The following is a 20,723-nucleotide window of genomic DNA, read 5'->3' as shown; positions in this document are numbered from 1 at the left end:
CTACAACTGCCTACACAGCTAAACCTAAAAAAAAAAGGAAGACAGAACTCGGTTCCCTGGAGCCCCAGAGGGAGGGGAAGGATGAGGTGGGGCTGAGCCTGGCCGGAGGGCGCAGGGGTCGGCCGTGGGAGCGGAGCCGAGGGCTCTCCGCGGAGAGCGAGAACCAAGCCTAGGGAGTATGTGCAGGTCCGCGAGGGAGGAATGGGGAGGGCTGCTGCGCGGTGAGGGAGAGCGAGGCTCAGGAGTATGTATGGGGCCGCGAGGAAGGTATGGGGCGGGCTGCTGCGCAGTGAGGGAGAGCGAGGCTCGGGAGTATGTGCGGGTCCGTGAGGGAGGGATGGGAAGGGCTGCTGCGCGGTGAGGGAGAGCGAGGCTCGGGAGTATGTGCGGGTCCGTGAGGGAGGGATGGGAAGGGCTGCTGCGCGGTGAGGGAGAGCGAGGCTCGGGAGTATGTGTGGGGCCACGAGTGAGGGATGGGGAGGGCTGCTGCGTGGTGAGGGAGAGCGAGGCTTGGGAGTACGTACGGGGCCGCGAGGAAGGGATGGGGCGGGCTGCTGCGTGGTGAGGGAGAGCGAGGCTCGGGAGTACGTGCGGGTCCGCGAGGGAGGGATGGGAAGGGCTGCTGCGCGGTGAGGGAGAGCGAGGCTCGGGAGTATGTGCGGGGCCACGAGTGAGGGATGGGGAGGGCTGCTGCATGGTGAGGGAGAGCTGAGGCTCCCAGAGAGGGAGAAGTAGAACCAAGTAGGATAAAATACTCGCATGCTCATCTGGTAGGAGGGGCTCAGGGCGGAGACGAACGAAACCTAACTCAGATGAGATTCAAAAATCAACCGTTTTCAGGCTTTCTACCTACTGCAGCTTTAACTAAGGTTGAGAAAAATGGTTGAGAACAACTGCCCTCAGAAATACTTAACTGATCATACTGGTGTGTTTGCATTGTGTTAATTACACCTGATCACTTTCAAAAGCGTCAGTCATGGACCTAAGAGATCTCCCAGGCAGCCAGTGATTCAGATTTGTTTTCTGCTTACAGAAATTTGAAGCTTGCTTGACATAGCAGGTCCAGTGTAGTGAATCTTTATAGCAGTTGCCTTTATTTTGTAATGAATTCTATCACTGTTTTGTGGTAATGCAGCACACATTCCCATCTGGCTATCTTATCTATAAAAAGGATTCTCGAGTGAATTTCCAGAAAATCTACTGCTGTACTTGATGATATTTATCACTTTTATGACACATCGTATACAGTAAGAGAAGACTGTATCCATATTCCAGCTTATAAACCCTTTTATTACTTTGGCCAACAAAATCAGTTTTGGGATTGCAAGAAAGACAATCTTTCAATTTGTGGGATCCTACGAGAGTGACTGATGACATCTTAGGCAGTTTTATTTCGGTGTTATGCAGACTGCAGTAGATGCTGCGTACAATACCACACGCTCACACACACTGCACTGCAATGTCTAACTTGTCATACTGCCATTTTGCCATAGCTTTACACAAGTTTGTCATATCATATTCCCATTTTAAGCATAAAAGTCTTTCATAATCATCTCACCGACCCAATTTAACAATTAATTTCCTGGGAAACAGCTTCAAAAGCGCACTCTATTTACTGAGACTTATACACATATTACAGATGGATTGATGTACACAACAGATGGCAGAAAATACAGACTCATCCAGTTCCAAATTAATGTTAAATATTACTCTCCAACTAAATATATAAAGCATTCAGTCAGTTTGATGGAAAACAACTTAAAGATATACTATGCAGGATTTTCCTTGAAAACAATGTATAGACTCATACAGAAGTATTCCCTTTCAATCATCACTAACAGAGTGTGTGGTGCCCGATCTTTCTGCAGACTCTGCCCTCTGTCTGTATTTCCTTATTTTCTGTGTTTGGGACATTTGTGGGCGTGTACCCTCACAGCGCTCAGGTGAGATTGGGGCTTTATAAAAAGGTAATGACCAGTTGCCAGTGAGGCTAAAGGTGAAACGAGACTGAACCTGGGGTTGGCTTTTACTTTCACTTTCACAAGCATGTCTAAAAACAGTAGACGTTAATCCTGCAGAATGAACCTTTAGAGTCCAGTGAAACAGAAGTCAGAGCGTCTTTAGCTTCTGTACTGTGACGCATTTTCCAGTGTTACACAATATTTCTGCGGCCTACAATTACAGGAGGGATTTAGATCAGCGAAATGAAGGAAGAACAAAACTGGGAAATACCTGGTGTTTGTTGGCAAATTTTCTTAGCAATTTTGTTTCTCATTCTGCATGTGGGATTCCACCGTCTTTATTCCTATCGCGCTGAGTTTGGAAAAACTTTTTGCATTAAATACACAGAGCCTAACACACACACTGTCTGGTACTGGTTTCAGCCGTGTTGTGAAATCTTGGTTAAACAGCCAATTTTCATTGAAACTGCACTTCCCCATGTTGTACAGGGAACAGTGAGAGTTCGCTAGCAGACAGTGGATCCTCTGCTCTGAGCACCCTGACCGAAAACAAAATATGACTGCTGTTTGTTTTACTATCCTGATCTCATTAGAAGCATCAGGCAAATTATTATTCTTGCAAATTATTTTGAGATTTTATAATGTAATGTTGGGAAAAAAAATCCTACGTCCCATATCTTAGCAATTTTAAGACTTTTTAAAGACTAATTTAAGACATTTAAACATCAATCACGGCCTTGATTTTAAACGAATTAATCCAGTGCCTTTTACTTTTTAGGATCCACAGGATCCCTGCATGCTTTATGTCTCCACGCTACTCTGTTAGCTACTACAACCCATAAACTGAATTGTGGTTTTATAAGACCAACCTGGCTACACCAGGGGCAGGCAACCTGCAGCTCAGGAGCCACATGTTCACATTAGCTCGTCTCCGGTGGCTCCCTGTGGCTTTGACAAAAAATTATATGGAAATTAATAACAGTTATTTTTTAACATTTTAATTTTCATTTATAATTGTTGTAGCCCTGAAGTGATTCTTACATTTTCTAACTGTATAAACATGTAGCCTATACACTGAATAAAAAAAAAAAAACTTTTAACATCTCATCAACTATGTGCGTTATTCGTCTACGGCCTGGCACCTTGTCCTAAAATCTGGCGAATCTAAATAGCGATGGCTAGTCTTGAGTCTCCTTAGTGAAGCTAGCTAATTGATTCAGATCCAAAGAAGAAAATGTCTCAGAGGAAAATAGAGAATTTCATAGTGAGTGGACAGATTTGTTTGCTTTCATCATTAAAAGTCCATTATCACTGAGGGTGAATATCCGTGCTGATTATTCTCGCGGAAAAATACAAAAGTTGATTTCATGGGTTCTTATGGAAGTTTGCACACCGGGGCGGAACTTTCGTGCGGTGAAAAAAGTTTCCGTCCAGACTTTGACCCCCCCACGGAATTCGCTGGGGGAACTACACAGCTGGGCCAATGAAATTGTTTGTTTATAGTCGCACAGACCCGGGAGAGTCCGAAATCCAGCCAGGCAGGACAGTATGGGAGAAAGGTTGATAAACCTCGTTTCACAGCACCCCGTCCTTTTTGATAACAGACGGGATGATTTTATGAACAATGAATTAAAGGATGTCTGGCAGGCCATCGTCCAGCTTGGTGGCTGCGGTGAGAGTGGTAAGTGCTAAAGAAAGTTGATGTTGACATTTGTTAAACGTTAGCTTGCTAGCTCGCTGCTGGTGCTGCTACTCGTCCATGTTCACCCACACCCGTTCACACTGCGCGGAATTGGAACACAACTACACGAAATTCCGCACCGCGTCCGTACCGCGCCTGTGTATATGGTTTGAACGTGGAAAAGCGCTGCGCGAATATTCCGCAAAACCGTCCCATGGTGAGAATGAACCTTAACGCTGCAAAGATTAAGTAACAAATAGTCATAAAAAAAATTATGTCCACAGTCCGAAGACATGCAGGTTAATTGGTGACTCTAAATTGTCCGTAGGTGTGAATGTGAGTGTGAATGGTTGTCTGTCTCTATGTGTCAGCCCTGTGATAGTCTGGTGACCTGTCCAGGGTGTACCCCGCCTCTCGCCCAATGTCAGCTGGGATAGGCTCCAGCTCCCCACGACCCCCAGTAGGATAAGTGGTTAAGGAATATGAATGAAACAAATTAACGAATGCTCATTTAGACCCATAAAAAATGCTTATAGGCTAATTTAGATTAAACAGGCTGTGTTACTGGCACAAATATGCATTGCGGCCCCAGACAGATTTTTTTTTTTTTAAATTATTGGGCCAAAAAAAAAAATCTTTTGATAGCAAAGGTTGCTGACGCCTGGTCTAGGTAGTCGCCCAAAGTCTCATTTGATTGGATGAACTTTTGTAAACTCCCCTTGAATTGAATTTGAATTGAATTGAATTTCCCCTCAGGGGGATTAATAAAGTAAATAAACTTAAACTTAAACTGAGTGCAGGATGAGTCATCAAACCTTTGAAACTGTTTTACCTGATTTTGCAGGAGAAAAGATGTAAAAAATACTGGGATAATAATAGGATCAGATAACACAAGGACACAAGATTATAACTAGATTGTTTTTAGTTTTTTAATGTCACTGGGTCTTTAAAGTCACAGGAGACAGAGGCACACCTCTGTAGTTGAAGACACCCTGCAGCTCGCCATGATACCTGCATACAAGCTCTCTGACATCAAACTGCCTCACAGTCAAAGTGTTTTCATCAAAAGACACTCAAAGATATTGCCATCTATTCATTACAAAACAGAAACCAGCTTGTGATTTCCTTCCTCTGACAGATTCAACTCTCACAATAGCTAAATGGAATATGATTCCTCATCACAACTCCCTCCCTCATTGTGATCATCAGAGCACTGGAATGCTTCCTCCTTCTCTCTCTCTCTCTCTCTCTCTCTCTCTCTCTCTCTCTCTCTCTCTCTCTCTCTCTCTCTCTCTCTCTCTCTCTCTCTCTCTCTCTCTCTCTCTCTCTCTCTCTCACTCTGCTGCAGCTGATACTGACAGAAGGAATGTAACGGCGGCGGCAGAGGAGAAGAGGTCAAGAATATACTCCATCCTGCAGCTGCCTCTGGAGCACGTTAAATAACACACAGTTATTCTCAGTGTGGTGTGTGCACGTACGCGTGCTCACACTCTTCAAGGAAGGGAGGCTGATGATCGTACGAGATGATTCACTGTAAAAACACACACCCTTCTTTCAACTTTTATACACATCAGTTCATTATTTCCTCTCTCTGCGCTCACAAACACAAACAGAACAACCAAGACTTTCCACTTTTCAGACACGATACTCGCTGTGCAGCTGATGGGGGGGGAAAAGACCTCTGTGAGTCAACCAAAACAACATGTGTTGACACACGATGGCATCGTGTCTCGTGATGTGGATTTTAAAAACTGAGGAGTGGCTGTGAGTCTTGTGTATCCAGGCAGTTACTACAGCAACATTTGGCAACAGCAAAGCAGGGTAATGAGTTTCAGGCTGTTTCTCCAGCCAGTGGGCTGTGGGGATAGTCAGAAAGGGCGGGCAGACTGGTTCGGATTAAATCACTCTTACAACATACACATGAACATATATCTCTACATGAACTCATAAAAATGTTGCAGTCAGGATTTAAAAAGGGAGAAAATGCCAAGTTGTCTAAAGATGTGGTCATGGAAAGTGTTTTCATATACTGTAGATCCACCCAACCACATGCACACACACACAAACACACACACACAGGCTCGACTGTAATGTCCTGTCCCCTCCTGTTAAGTTTTTTTACACTAAATGACTGCACTGCTGACAATAATGAAAATAAACCATCACTGAGTTTCCACTTCAAAGTTTCAGCTAATAGCAACCTGCTTGAATTCATTCATACCGTTTGCCCTGAACCTGCCGATCCACACACACATACACACACACACAAATAAACACAAACGTACGGGTGCTTACACACACGGACACATTGCCTTGCTCGATATTGACTCGGTCTTATCTCCTAATTGGAAAAGCAGATAGACGGAGAGAAGGCTGAGTGAAAACACACCTAGTAATCAACTCTCGCTCAAAGACTAAAACCCATTTCACGGATCAATGTCCTCTTTCTTTCCCGCCTGTCTAGTGTGCATGTGCCCCTGCCTGTCAGTCTTGTGTCTGTCAGTCAGTCTTTCTGTCTATCGCTCCGAAAGCCTTCATTACCGACCCATGCATGTTCCTCTGCTGAGGCGCATAAAGGGGCAGAGAGGGGGGATGGGAGGCAAGCTGGTTTCCACCTGCTTGAACTAACCTTGACATATCTTCCAAGCTGCTGTTCGGATGCACACCTGACTGCCTCCCTCTGCCTGTCTGACGACTGAACAACCTGCTTCACCCACTGGCAGTGACAGACAGTTAGGTAACACTAAACTCCTAATTATCGAGGAGAGGGACTTGTGAGTTGCTCATATAACGTAGCATTACTGAAGCATTATAAAAAAGAGGCAGCGTGACACGTTATCATTACCTCCTTAATGTGATGTATTTCCTTTTGAAACAGGACAGCGAGGGATCAGTCTTTAGGGTCAGGCGATATGACCTTCAAGCTACACCGCAACATATGATACATATCTTACTTTCTCTATATCAGGCTGTTGGTTTGTTTTAGCCTTTTGATGCATACGATCATATCAGTGTGAAAAACAGTAAACTAATCTGAGTTTGGAGGAAACAACTCAGATGACACGTAAGAGTGGTTTCCCTCACATCAGAATGCCCTGATACTGAGTATCGCTTTGAGTTGGTCTGCTATCATTTTGAATTGATATCGAAAACAGGATGCTTGTCGAAGAAACGCTGACATGGTGTTCTGCCATTGTGGAATCAGACTAGTTTTTATAAATGTATTCTTTATCATTAAGTCTAATTATTCACACGACTGAAATTACATTTGCTCTGAAATGCAGTTTGCAGGGGCGAGTTTTTATTCATGATTGACAAACTAACTTATTGAATGAATGTGAAATTTTCCATCACATTTTCTGGAAGGTTGCTTTCACCCATTTACTTATTTCTAAGATTTTTTTGGTTTGGGCATTGCTGCTTTTCTTGACGAAAGAGAGAAAGGAAAGGTAGTTCAGAGAGAGAGGTGATGACGTAAGTGATGGAGCAGATTCGGGGTGCCGCCACCTTACGCAGCAATTGTTTTGGGGCATACGTTGCAGAGGGTAGTTATCTGTTTCACATCTGCCCCTCTGAAACTAAGGCTGAAACCACATGTCCGGACTGCACTTGTAGACTCGCGGACGTTGCGGGCGCGCTCACAGCAAATCCAGGAGTGCTGAGGACTGTCCAAATCCACAATTCCTCCAGTCCACAAGGGGCCTTAAGCAGACTTTCTGCAGACTTCCAGAGAGTCCAGAGAGTCCGCTTGGGTGCTCAGACTTCAGCAGACTTCACTGATTTAATTGCCCACACTTCATTGCAATACGGATGTGACGTGGTAGTTTGTTTTTTTCAATAGCTGACTAAAAAAATCAAAACTTATGTGTATGTAAACAGTTACTGTAGCCTATTAAAACAGTACTTGAATCTTGTAGGTCAGAAATAATATTCAACATCCTGATACAGAAATATGTGGAAATACAGGCTGTAAAGGGGAATCAAAATGCAGTGTTTTATTGCAGCCTACCCTACAGATTGCGCAGTGTAATGCCAAACATAAAGGCTAGAAAAGTGGCCAAAAAACAACTAAAGATCTTCTGATATAACTAATAGGCCTGTAGGCTCGGGCTATATTCACAAACATCTCTGTATGTGAATGTCTGCAGTCTGTATGTTGTACAGAAATGTATTTTGTTCACTCACAAAACAACCCTTTACATGATTTATATCTTATTATCTGCAGGGACAGATGAGCAGACAGAATATGACAGCAGTTACAATGATTGTAATCGTCGCCTGAACATTTCCATGGCAACGAGTAAAAACAGTCTCGAGGGCTGTCTATGAGCAGCTTGCAGTCTCTTTACTTTACATGATGACCATGAACTCTTCACAGTACGTATGACTGAAGTCCACGAGGGCTCAGTCCACAAGTCCAGAGGGTGGACATTTGGATTCAGCCTAAACTTCCTTCAGATAACCGACCCGATCTTCCTCCATTTTGTACTGATCTGAACTCAATTATAGAAGTATAAAAAGCGATGGCCTGTTCATTCATATGAAAGGTGTTCAGTTATGCATGAAGCCAAAAAAGTTCAGCTTCCTGGGTGTAAAATTACCTGGATCTTCCGCATTGATAGATCAGGTGCAGTAAAGACTTTCCCTGGCCGTGCAGCTCGTTCCAGTTCAGCCCTCTTCTAACTTCAGTGGGGATAAAATGATTTAGTCGTGTTGCTCTTGTAGAGTGTCAAAATGTTATTAATGAATCCAATTCTGGTAGCGGAACCAGTCATTTCGCAGGTGTTGTAATGCTCAAAAACATAATCCACTGATTTACAGGCAACTCTTTCACAATGTAAGTCCATGGGAAAAAGTCTTTTTGGGCCCGATGGCATCAAGTGACGAACACGGAAGATGTAATTTCACGGTTTGGCCACTATGTCAAATTGGCTCTAAAGCCTGGTGCTGTTCCTGGGCCCTTGAACTCAAGATCCCTTTATAACAGAGATTGCATTATTAGGCTGCTACAAAGCTCTTTCTTTATGCCTCCTTTGTATTTGTACACAGAACCAAACGACCGTGGCATCATTCCACTCCAGCATGTAATTACAGACTGCATCCTGGCATCGTGGAATCAAAAGAGGCCTGATGGGCGTGACCTTTAACTCAACAGTGTTGGCCTCTAGTGTGACACAAAACATACTCGTCAGCAGCACTTCCTTAACAACACCAGTGGCATAACATGGCCATAACAACCATTAACTGTCCCTGGTATATGGCGGCTGATCTCGTCCTCTGCTTGGAGGGTAAGGAGCTCCTGTATCTCATTAGCCCCTTTTACACTGCCAGATTTTCGGCGAATGTTGGGCCATTTTGCAGGCAAGCTGCGAGCGTTTAGACACACAGAGCCAAATTGGCGAGTTGATCTGAGGTGCCCAATTTTCCGCCGCGTAGGGGTAAACATATTGGCGGAACCTTTTTGGTTTAAAAAGAACAAGGCGCTGTTCCGCCACGGGAGGGGCTGTTGATGACTTGTGGGAGGAGCTGTTGATGACACCACACGTGCGACCCACTGGTGGTGGTGGTGAACAGGAAACAGCTGATTGTAGGAATGAGCAGCTAGTAGCAAGAGGGAAACACAAACCTGAAGACACTGTAAAGATGAGCAACTGGGGAGACAAGGAATTGCGCGCTCTCCTTGTCCTCACAAACGAGGAGGCCATTAACCGTCAAGTGACGGGGACGGTGAAGGACAGGCCGACATATTAGAGAATCGCCGAAGGACTGACCAGGCGCGGCTTCTCTCCCACGTCACTGTTTACGTCCAACGCTGAACAACACATTTTGATACTTGCTCACGGCCCCCATTGCCCCGAAAAAGGCACATTCTGTATGAACAAAAGAAGCAGGCGGCATTTTGCTGCACTCCCCGATTTTGTTTTTATACTGCCAATGCTGAACGAAGACTGATTGGGCTTTCCTGCAAATTTGCACAATTCCTATTTAAAAAGGGCTATTGTTTTCCCAATTTGCAGACATTTTCAGCCGTTCTTCTTCTTTGAGTTAGCCATTAAATGCTGCTAGCTGCTTTTTAAATCTCCTGTGTGAAACATGTGACGATGTGGTCCTCTGCTAAATCGCACAAAAAATGATAATCAAATATACTGAATATATATTTGACACGTGCCAACCCTGCTGTGGTGAACCAATGGGCTATTAGTCAAGAAAGGCAGAAAAGCAGATACTAAAAACTGTCATAGTGCGTACTGAGGGTACTTTCACACCTATAGTTTGGTTCATATAGTCTGGACCATGGGTAAGAAATTATACATCGTAGCATTTAAGTCCGGTCTGCTTTGAGTTCACACTGGCTTTTTAAAAAGGAGCCAAGAGCCTTAAGCAAGTCATACAGACAGTATTGGCCCCTGTCATCCTGTGTCATCACTGTAACACGAAGCCACATTGGGAAATTAAAATCCACTGACTGACAGCTGAACTTTAATGCTTCTTATGTCTTCATTTATGTCCTCTGGTGTGACAAAGAAATAACTGATGATAAGCCCTCTCAGTGTTAATAGACTGCAAGTCTGCAGCATGTTATCAACAAACCGGTAGAGATGGGACAACAAAAAAAAAAGAGGCATCTGGTACAGGAATATTAATGAAAGGGGGGATCGCTGTGGAATTGCTAATGACACTCACTTTTTAATGGAAGTAACGAGCTGTACTGCAGCACACAGAGGAGCACATGCACAACACAATGGTTTTAACTGCATTTGACTACCTTGATCAGGGAAAATCCCGGCACTCACACACTGATAGCTATTTATGAGGATGCTTCCTGTACAGTCACAATCAGTAGATGGTTTAACACCAGTTTAGCCTTTGTCCCATTTGCATTCAGACCACAAACAAACCATTTGGTCGTCAGTGTGTTAGGTGTAATCAGCAGTGTTATTTCATACATGTATAGTATGATTTTCTGTTCGTACAGAGCATTAAGATACATCAATGATTGAGTCTGTATACTAACTGCAGGGCAGGAAACAAAGACTGTTTTTAGTACTGTGAACAATCAGTTATGCTATTGGGACACTCTGATTGTTTTCCAGGAGGTTCAAGTGCCCGTGGCCACCACACCCTGTCTAATTCATAGTATTACTGGTTTAATCACTTCCTGAAGCATACTGTTATGTTTCGGATACAATGCTTCGCATATCTATTTCTACATATTCTACACACATTATGTCCTTCAGTAAAATGTTTACAGATTAAAGCTGAAGTAGGCAGTTTAATTTTGGCTTCATTGGGCCAAAACACCATAATAAACTTTGAGTAAACTGTAATTCAAGTGGTCTGAGAGAGAACTGGACTTTTGCACCTTCTCTTGGCTCTGTTTTCAGGCTGTCGCAAATCTAAACTATCACTTAACTCTAGACACAGTCTGACACAATTTAAAACAGTGCATTGGCTAAACTACTCCAAAGACAGATTGCATAAGATTTTCCCTGATGTTTCCCTCCTCTGTAGTAGGTGTAAAGAGGCAGACGGGACAGTAACTCATTCTCTTTGGACATGCTGGAAATTGTTATCTTATTGGAAGAACATATTTGAATGTTTCTTCAACGCCTTTGAGAAGGGAACCTGGCCCACTAGTTGCTGTCCTAGGTGCTACAAGTGTGTTACCTTTGACAGCAAGTATAAAACTCAGGCCATTTCATTTGGTTTGGTCCTGGCAAGGAAACTTATTCTACTTATGCGGAAGACAGACTGCATACGTGGATAAGAGAGCTGATGAATGTATTGTACTTAGAAAGGTTAAGGTTTTCTAATAAGAATACGATACTTGTCCGAATTTGGAGCCCTGTACTTGAGTATCTCAAGGGTAGTGAGTTGTGACGGTCTAACTGTGTAGCAGTATAGAGTGTATGTATTTTATTTAATAGTAATGTTGAAGTCCTAGGACTTGTTTTTGGTTTTCCTACCTGTAAAGATATTTGTGGTTGAGATGTTACAATGGTGTACTGAGTGTTTGTTTTATGTTGAAAATCCTAAAATAGAGGTTTAAAAAATGTGTACATCCTGTGTACATCCTGTCAGTGAAATCCTGATGCAACAGCGGAGAATCCTGCTGAGAACGTTGCTGTTCCTGCATTGGCAACAACTGCCTACACTGCAAAGTGACCCAGAAAAAGGAAGACGGACTAATCAAAAATAGAGTCTAGGAGAGAATCTGACAATAAAATGCTGCTAATAGTTTAGCCTTCTGCTAACTGGAGGTAAAGGCTCAGGACTGCAGCTTCAACTCTACGTTCATGTAGCTAAAATAAGCTAGAGCCGTGAATCACAGTGTGTCCCCCGCCTCACTCACCGCCTCTACAGACCACCTCGCCGGGAAGAAGAGTGGGCAGCAGCCCTGGAGACAGACCCCCAGTCTGCAGCTGCAGCAACTCGAACTCAGCCAGTGTAAACCCCAGCCTGAGGGGACTGGACACTCTCAAACAGCAAACTTTCTGTTGCTGCCAATACTTAAGACAGCAGAGCGCTGCCAGTGGCCACCAGCCTGCTGTGACACCTGACGCTGGGGGGATTGCGCTGGCCGAATTAAAGCTGCTACAGCCACTGACTGGAGTTAGGTCTCCTGAGTTCTACCTGCTCTCCAGCAGTCTACAGTATGAACTACGGTCTACTACAACAGTGTTCTCTTTTAAAAGCAAACTATACAGTGGCGTATGCGTCTCTATTAGCTCATTGCAGAATTTTGCCAGAATGGAAGTCCCCTAACTGCCCATCATCCTCTGTCCGGCTTAAAGACCTGATATTTTATCTTAAACTTGAGGAGCTAAAATTCACTCTTAGCGGCTCTGAAGACCCAAATGACAATGCCTGATGGTTTATTTTACTAACCTCAGAACACTTCCTCCTGATTAGGAGAGAAATATTATGCAGTTATACATTATGGCTATTTACTCTCACGCACTGTTTGAAAGACCTTCTCCTCTTTACTCCTTTCCTTTTTTATTTGCTTATCCTCCTTTTGTTTCTACTGTACGTCATTTTTTACGTGGAATCAGTGCCATTGTGTGTTGAACCTGTACCTCCATGGACTTTTAAGGTAGGGGGCGGGAGGGGATGGGAGGGATGTTTGTTCAGAAAAGACAAAATGGAAGGAAAAATGTTGTTTCAATTGTAATTTTGTATGATTTACAATTATCCTTCAATAAAAACATTATTTAAAAAAAGCAAACTAAAAACATATATTTTTTCGCAAGCTTATAGTTCGGTTTATAAGTATATTTTTATTTGTTTTAGGAGTTAGTGTTATTATTGTTATTGACTCCCCCTTTTTAAGAAAAATGATAATAATAGTACCTCTTATTTTGTTTATTTTATCATGTCCCGCTTGTTTTTATATATGTAAAACTTTATATTTGTCATGTATCATGTATCTTAGAAGCACTGCGTTTATGCTTGTCGTATGAAATGTGCTATATAAACAAAATTGACTTGACCTGACTAAAGTAATGGTGAGAGAGGCGGAGGGACGGGGATGGCGAGCTAATTCTTGTCTCATTTGTGGACTCACAAACGGAGAGAGTGCAGGGAGCTTTGATGTAAACAGCACAATCATAACTGTTGTTCTCTCTACGCTGACTCATGCATCCATACATCTGCCTCACTCTGTCATAAACCATAACTAACCTCTGCAGAACAACAGTGATTCACTGTGTGACAGATTGTTCAAGGCCCGACATCTGGCTTGTGGATTATAACTGATCACCAGTGTGGACTATCCCAACAGTGGATGCCAGTGAGAGCCGTTCTGAGGGGAACTTAATGAGTGGAGTGAGAGTAAGTGACAGGACAACTGAGTAGCTGCAGGGAGGCTGCTCACCCTTCCAGGCGGACGTCAGGCAGTGTTCGATTGAGAGCAATCATCTCAGACGCCATGAGGTTGAACTGGTTGATCTTAAACATCTCCTTCATCTTCTCCTGGTTCTCCTTGGGGATAACCACAGGCTTCCCGCCTTCACCGGGCCCATCCCGCGGCCTGGCCAGGGAATCTGCAGCAGATACAGACACACATGAATGGATGCTGGAGGATGTGAGAGTGTGTCTCTGTGATCACATGTAAGTGTGAGGGAATATACACTCACCTTCTCTCCCGGGCAGTCCTCTCTCCTTCTTCTCGTCACACTTGTTGCACTCGCTGAAGTAGAGCAGAATGAACATGTCCAGCATCACCCACACCAGGGAGGTGGCCAAAACCACCTTACAGTAGGCGAACCTCCGCATCCTAGTAAAGTAACGAGAGACAGGAGGAGAAATGTTAAATCTCTGGCTGAGGCGAGGAGTGATGGTGAGTCCTGAGCTACACACACAATCACAAGCTTTTCCAAAGCTCTGCAGAGGCGGTGATGCTTTATTTCTCCTCATATCTCCCTTCAACCTCCACCCCTCCCGCAGCTCTACTCCTAAGTATCTTCCCAGTGCCTCCATTTGTCCTTCCGCCTGCCTGTCTGTCCGTCTGACTTTCGGCTCTTATCTGTCGGCTGTTTATCAGCGCTTCTCCAAATGGTCACCTTCACACTCAGAGAGAGCCACTGTGCACTGCTGGATTTCTGTCTTACATCACTCCAGAAGAAAAACAGCAAATCTATGTGGGTAGTATGTAAAAGTTCATCACTTTGGTTAGTCTCAGGCATCATTAGAAGCACAACAAACAGTGACATTTGTGTTTTGGAGACGATGTTTCACGGTATCTGAGCAAAGCTTTGGCTGCTTTCAGGTTTCGAGCAAAGTAACACGGCAGAAACACACGTCTTCTGTGTCAGAGTTCACAAACACCCTGCAGTGTACAAGCCAATCTACCCTTTATACATGTAACATACCAAATCCCTGAGCGCTAAAGTGAAGTCGGGCACATACACACACTTGCAGGTGAGCACAAACACACACACACACACACACACACACACACACACACACACACACACACACACACACACACACACGCACACACAGCAGAGAGAGAGAGGAGCTGTGATAGTAATTGCTTTTCTTTGGCAGGCAGCGAGAGACAGACACAGCCACATTAAAATTCCTCTGCTCCCCTTTCCTTCCCTCCTCCAGCACCATCTCTCCTCTCTTTGGCTGATTCTCTGCCTCAGTGATCCCTCAGGTTGCAGCAGCACAAGCACAAGGGAGAAAATTAATTTGGCCACGGTGATTTCTCTCGTGCCCCTGGGAGGAGGGGAAAAAAAAGTGTTTGTGCATAGCTAGCTTAGCTTAGCTTAGTTTAGCTTTGCTTAGCAGCCGCGGAGGATGGAGAACTGCAGAGTAGCATTTCTAAATTCCACCTGATAGGATTCTGGTGGCACAAAGTGCCGTCCACAGCAGAAAACAAAAGTGTAAAGATTTGTCCCTTCTCTATGAGTTTGTAGTTTCTCAAACTTTTTATGCACATGGAGCCAAATACTTTAAATATCCTGCTAAAGTAGTGCTTTGACTAATTCTGGCAGGATAAAGCTATGTATTCTATACATGTATTTATGTAGATATATAACCAGGTGAGTTAGAAAAATATATTTCTAACAGCCACTAATCACGCTAACTGTAATAACTACTTTCAGTAAGATGTGAAGGCTGCATTGAATAGTCCATGACAAAGAGCACTACTATGTGACAAGTTCACATCAACTGCTGCAGTTTGATTAAAAACCAAATTACTGCTCTCAGATGCCGAACTGATCCCAAGACTTCATAGCTCTTGTCAAGCTTGTCACGCGATTCACAGGAGTTTTGTAACCTTGCAAGATCTTATCTCTCATGTTGACAAAGAGAAACTAGTGCAGACAAACCACCAGTAGATAAATGCAACGCTCTGATTGCTCGGTCGCAGAGAAGACAATTATGAAATCAAGCAACTACAGCAACAAGGGATTTTGATGAGGTTAATGAAAGTGCATCAGCTCAAACTGGCACTCAGTCAGCTGCAGATTGAATCAAATTTAAAATTTGACCCAAGTCTTTTCGTGGCCTGGCATCTACACCAAGAACCACTCCTGTCAGATCGTGTGACAGCAGCCTTTTTAACTTTATCAGCATACTAGCTTTCCTGACGCCTCACCTCTGGAGCTCCCTCTCAGTCAGAGACACACTAAAATATGAGTATAGTAATATAAAAATGACACCTTTTTAATATGATTTGAAGTTCTCATGATTTGTAACACACTGTTTGATACATGAAGCTTTCCAAATTAGCTTTTTGTGTTTGCTGGCACTGACCACAGTGGATGGACGGCACAACAGCTCCCCAAAAGTGAAGCCAAAACATCTTGACTGCCCCCTGGTGACTGGCTGCAGTATAGGTCATAAACCCTACCCGCTCCGTGTTAGCGGAGAGGACGTGGGCAAAACTTAAAACTAAAAGTACATGTCAAGTTTATCCCAAAGATGATTTCTGTTAGTTTAGGTAGTTCTTATCGCTGATGTATGTTCAAATGTTCAAGTAGTTATCTGTTACTATAAAATATGGGGTGGCTTTGCTCAGAAGTAGAGCAGGTCACCCACCAATTGGATGATCAGCGATTCGATCCCTGGCTCCTCCAGTCTGCACGTTGAAGTATTCTTGCGCAACATACTGAACCCCAAGTTCCTCCCGATGATGCTTCCATCGCTGTGTGAGTGTGGTAAAAACTGAGTAGTAGGTGGCACCTTGTATAGCAGCCTCGGCCACCTTTGAGTGTGAATGGGTGAATGTGACTTGTAGTGTAAAAAGCACTTTGAGTGGCCAGATGCCTAGAAAGGAGCTATACAAGTGTAGGTCCATTTCCTATGACGTGATGATTGATAGCTGTGTGTGTCAATCGGTGTGCTCGCAATCAATGGTGTTGCTCACCACTGGGTCTGATGGGTGTCTTGTGACTTCACTTTCTAATCGCTATTGCGCGGACTCTAGCTAGCGCAAGATGGCAGCAGCTGTATCCGGCTTCATTTTTGAACAGTGGGGGGAAGTGGAGACGCATTGTTCATCTTTATATACAGTCACTGGTGCAGACACAAATAAATGTGATTAAATAAATGTAAAAAATTTGATTTGTAATAAATTTGATTGACCAGTTTGACTGATAGAAAATGGTTCCAGATTCTAAACTGTGAGGATTTGCTGCTGGTCTTTGTCTCGTGATCGTAAACTGACTATTTTGGGGTTCTGGACTGTTAGTCAGACAAAACAAGAAATTTCTGGACTTCGTCTTGGGTTTTAAGAAATTGTGGTGAACAGCTTTTACAATGTTTAAACATTTCATAAACCGAAAAATTAATGGATTAAATCAAGAAAAAAAACAGCAGAATAACCGAAAATTAAGAAAATGAATACAAATATAAAAATGTTATATACTCAAAGGGATTTTTCCTTATAAAATAGTTCTTTAATAAATTAATAGATAAAAAGTCTAAAGATTAGCTGCAGTCATATCTTCTTAGTTTCTCAAGAATGTCATATACAGTAGATGATGATTCTGCATATGACACTGTGTGTGTCTGAGTGTGTGTGTGTTACTGCTATATTCACACTACAGACTGCAGTTATGGTTAATACACACAGGTGTTACTCTCAGTGCAGTAGGTGTAGAGAGAGTGATGACTCACTCAGTGCTATAAAACATTGCCATGCTCTGTGGTGTACTACTGTATCTTATCTTAGCTTTCACCCTGGCTGTTTAATACATCTACATTCTTTTATATATAACCTGTGTTTTTCCACAAGCCATAGTTAAGAACCTAGCGTTTCAGCTCTGCAGGGTTCCCACCACATCCCCGATACACTTAAGAGTCTGAGACAGTTTGGTTTTACATTGCGTCAAATATGGATGGTGCTGCAAAGAAGCTATAGAGTATGTGCTTAACACACAACCTCAACCTGGCAACACAGAAGATCTGTACAATCAGCACAATTTCAAGGTGGATACTGAAGATTAGTGTCACTAATTCAGTATCTGATCCTGAGTTATGATGCTGAATAATGACCAGAAAATGATGTCACAGTGGAGTTGACCTTTGACCTAAAGAGTCATCGCGTCATCATTTTATCCTATTAGGCATTTGTGTCAAATTTCATCACAATTTGCAGATGAATTCTTGAGTTATGGCCAACAAACGTACTTCGTGGGGTCACAGTGACCTTGACCTTTGAACATTATAATCTCATCAGTTTATTGTTGAGTCCAAATGGACATTTGTGCCATGGCTAGGGATGGGTATCGTTCAGATTTTATCAATGTCACTACTTTTATCGATACTCGGTTGATTCGGTATTTTATTGGTCCTCTTATTAGCTTTTTTCATTTCTAAATAATTGCTTTTAAGAAAATATATTAATTTAAAAAGAATAAATTCAGAACAGGATTGTTGAATATTTTAAATATCACTAAATGTTGCTTCTAGAGCTGCAAAAGTTTCGTTTTTATCAGTCACTGTAAGTCATTCCTCCTGTCCTCCTGTCCTCTGTCCTGCTCCCTCCAATCAGCATATAGGTAACATTAGCGCTGGTAGAGAGAGGAGGGGCTGTGTGTCTTAGTATCAAAGAATTTTAAGGTAGGTGTCAAACTAAGCTAAACAGTTACAGACAGCTGCCATTTTAGCCTATTTGTAACAGTTCCCCATCAGCCGAACTAGTGTGCAGTCCTTGTTTAAAACATAACGTTAGCTGCAGTGGATGAGAGACTGTGGACAGAGCAAAATGAAATAGTGCTGTTTACATTTTCATGCTTACTGAACACATGCACGGTGCATGAGGGTTAAGTGGCTTTTTACTCGCTAAGGTTTAATTGCACTTCCAGTAACGAGCGTAGCTGCCGTCAACTCGAGTCATTTTCGAGATATCTTCACTGTTAACTGTTTCCATCACGGCCTGCTGTTCACTGACTTGACTCTGTGGTGTGGGCAATGTATGCGTGGAGAAGTTCAGCCCCAGCACAGATCTTACTATATAATGACGAAAACTCTGTGTGTGTGTGTGTGTGTGTGTGTGTGTGTCTGTTCCAGGATGCGAATGAAGCAATATTACATCAATTGGCCAAAGGGGGGCGCTATAGCAACCGACAAAGACGCAGACTGGAGCTCCTCCAGTCAGGAGCTTAGTGTTGAACGAAAGGCAGTGTGTATTACTTAAGCTGTATTAAACATCACAATCTCTTACACTCAAGTTGCAAAAACATTGTAAGATTCTGATGTTATTTACAGTTATTACTGAGTGTAACTTCAGGTCTATGATTAGACCTGCTAGGAAAGGAAGAGGGAGGGAGAAGAGGCCTAGAGGCGGAAAAAAGATGTTTATCAAGGTTTATAAAAATGCAATGATGACATAGACATTTCATATACCAGACGTATAAAACGCAGACCTGCTGATGTGCATTCAACCTGCGCTGTTTGTCACTGTGAGTAGAGAATCCAGTCTGTAGTGTAGTTCATATACTTCACTGATAAACCAGAGAATTATACAGTGACACTGTGAGTAGGACACAAATTGCCAGCGGGCAGGGTAAAGTCTTCAATAAAGATTATAGAGGTGGGGGTTGGTAGATGTTGGCAGTTAACACCCAAATCTTGGGGATATGTTGCCTTGTCACCACGAGAAAAAGAAAAAATCTATACTGTCACAACCCTAGCAGAAGTTATAAAACCGAGTCTGGCATACTTCTTTCTGTCTGGAAAATTTTTCAGATCCTCTCGGATATCCTAAAAGAATTCTTCAAATTGCTTGCCTCACTGTTTTGATCACTCCTCTCAAAATTCCTGAAATTCCAGGACCAGTGGGAAGCCCGAAAATCAGTCCCTGCTCTGCAGTCTCTCTCTGTTTCTCTGACCGCTGCTGGATTTTACCAACCTCGCTTGACCTCCACGCAGTAACACGACACAACCTGATATCACAGCAGAAACTTGGATCCTTTTCGCCTTTCCCGGCGCACAGGCAGAGCTCGGCACATATGCCAAACACATAACAGCGCGCTCTGGCAGAGACAGACGCCGACATGGAGGCACTCTGCCACAGAAATACACACATATATTCTTGCTCACAAAGTCGTGTCAAAATGCTGTCAGAGATGTCAACTGGTTTCCGTGAATACCATTTGATCACAGCGGATGTAAAAGAAGTAGACAGCAGCGCTCCGAGCAGCAGCAGAGGAGATTTATATGCATGTACATTGAGTTAACACAGACACACTTTCCCATCGCCATCTCTCAGCCACTCACTGTATTTCTAATCAGGCATGGCAGAGGACACCTCAGGTCTCCTCTGTGCTCACTGCAGCCCCAGGCACTGCTTCTCTGTGTGTGTTGCATGTGTGTGAGTGTGTGTCAGTTTAGTTTATATTGGGCGCTAGTCTCTTTGAAGTCTCTTTTAAACAGCCTGGCTCCCTATGACATTAAACAGACACACAAATCTCCATCCCTCCATCTCCGCGCTCTCTCCTTAATCCATTAACATATCACGTTCCCTCCATCTTTCTTTTATACCTCCATCCTGGGCATCTCACTCTTTCTCTCTCAGCCCCACTGCCCTGTTCGTCTCTTAGTGATGTCGTCTCCTTTCAAGAGCGGTTGCCATCACTACTTCCCTACAAGAACACAATTTCCCCCTTCACATCCTTCTCTGTGTCTCTCTTCATATCCCCTCCTCTCCTCTTCTCCACAGGCTTAATCCCTCTTTAGAGATTGCACAACCAGAGTTTCTCACAACCACTTGGAAAAACTCTGGAGCAAGAGGATCCAGGACTTGACTCGCTTCTCAATTTATGACTGGGAGCGTGGAGCCTCCCTTCTGGGATTTCATGTTTATATGTGTAAAAGAAAATGAAGAGGGAGGCGAGATAGTATTTATATGAGGGAGTGCCAATGAGAGGGGAGGATTTATGTGATCCCAATCAACACACAGTTTGTGCTGCTAATTCATATAATAAACTGCAAACAGTTTATTTGCTTGCTCTCTGTACGGCCTAGTTTGTACTTTATGAAACCAGATGCCTTTTAATCACACCACTTTCTCCATCATAAACAAGTGTGTGAAACTGCATGTTGCTGTTTGAAGCATATTA

The 20,723-nt window shown here is 43.3% G+C and overlaps 1 protein-coding gene across 1 annotated transcript in view; it reads right to left on the bottom strand.

Moving 5' to 3' along the window:
- galnt1 (UDP-N-acetyl-alpha-D-galactosamine:polypeptide N-acetylgalactosaminyltransferase 1) overlaps nucleotides 1–20,723 on the bottom strand; it is a 75,608-nt gene that overhangs the window by 23,414 nt on the left and 31,471 nt on the right. The window contains exons 3-4 of the mRNA XM_033640803.2: nucleotides 13,782–13,921; nucleotides 13,520–13,688 (exon numbers count right to left, since the gene is read on the bottom strand). Of these exons, the coding sequence (XP_033496694.1) occupies nucleotides 13,520–13,688; nucleotides 13,782–13,920 (308 nt within the window). The 5' untranslated portion in view covers nucleotide 13,921. The remainder of the gene's footprint in view (nucleotides 1–13,519; nucleotides 13,689–13,781; nucleotides 13,922–20,723) is intronic.

Source organism: Epinephelus lanceolatus, chromosome 10, assembly GCF_041903045.1.
Source record: "Epinephelus lanceolatus isolate andai-2023 chromosome 10, ASM4190304v1, whole genome shotgun sequence".
Lineage (NCBI taxonomy): Eukaryota > Metazoa > Chordata > Actinopteri > Perciformes > Serranidae > Epinephelus > Epinephelus lanceolatus.
Note: the sequence above shows the minus strand (reverse complement) of the source record. Positions and strands in the feature narration are given on the sequence as shown.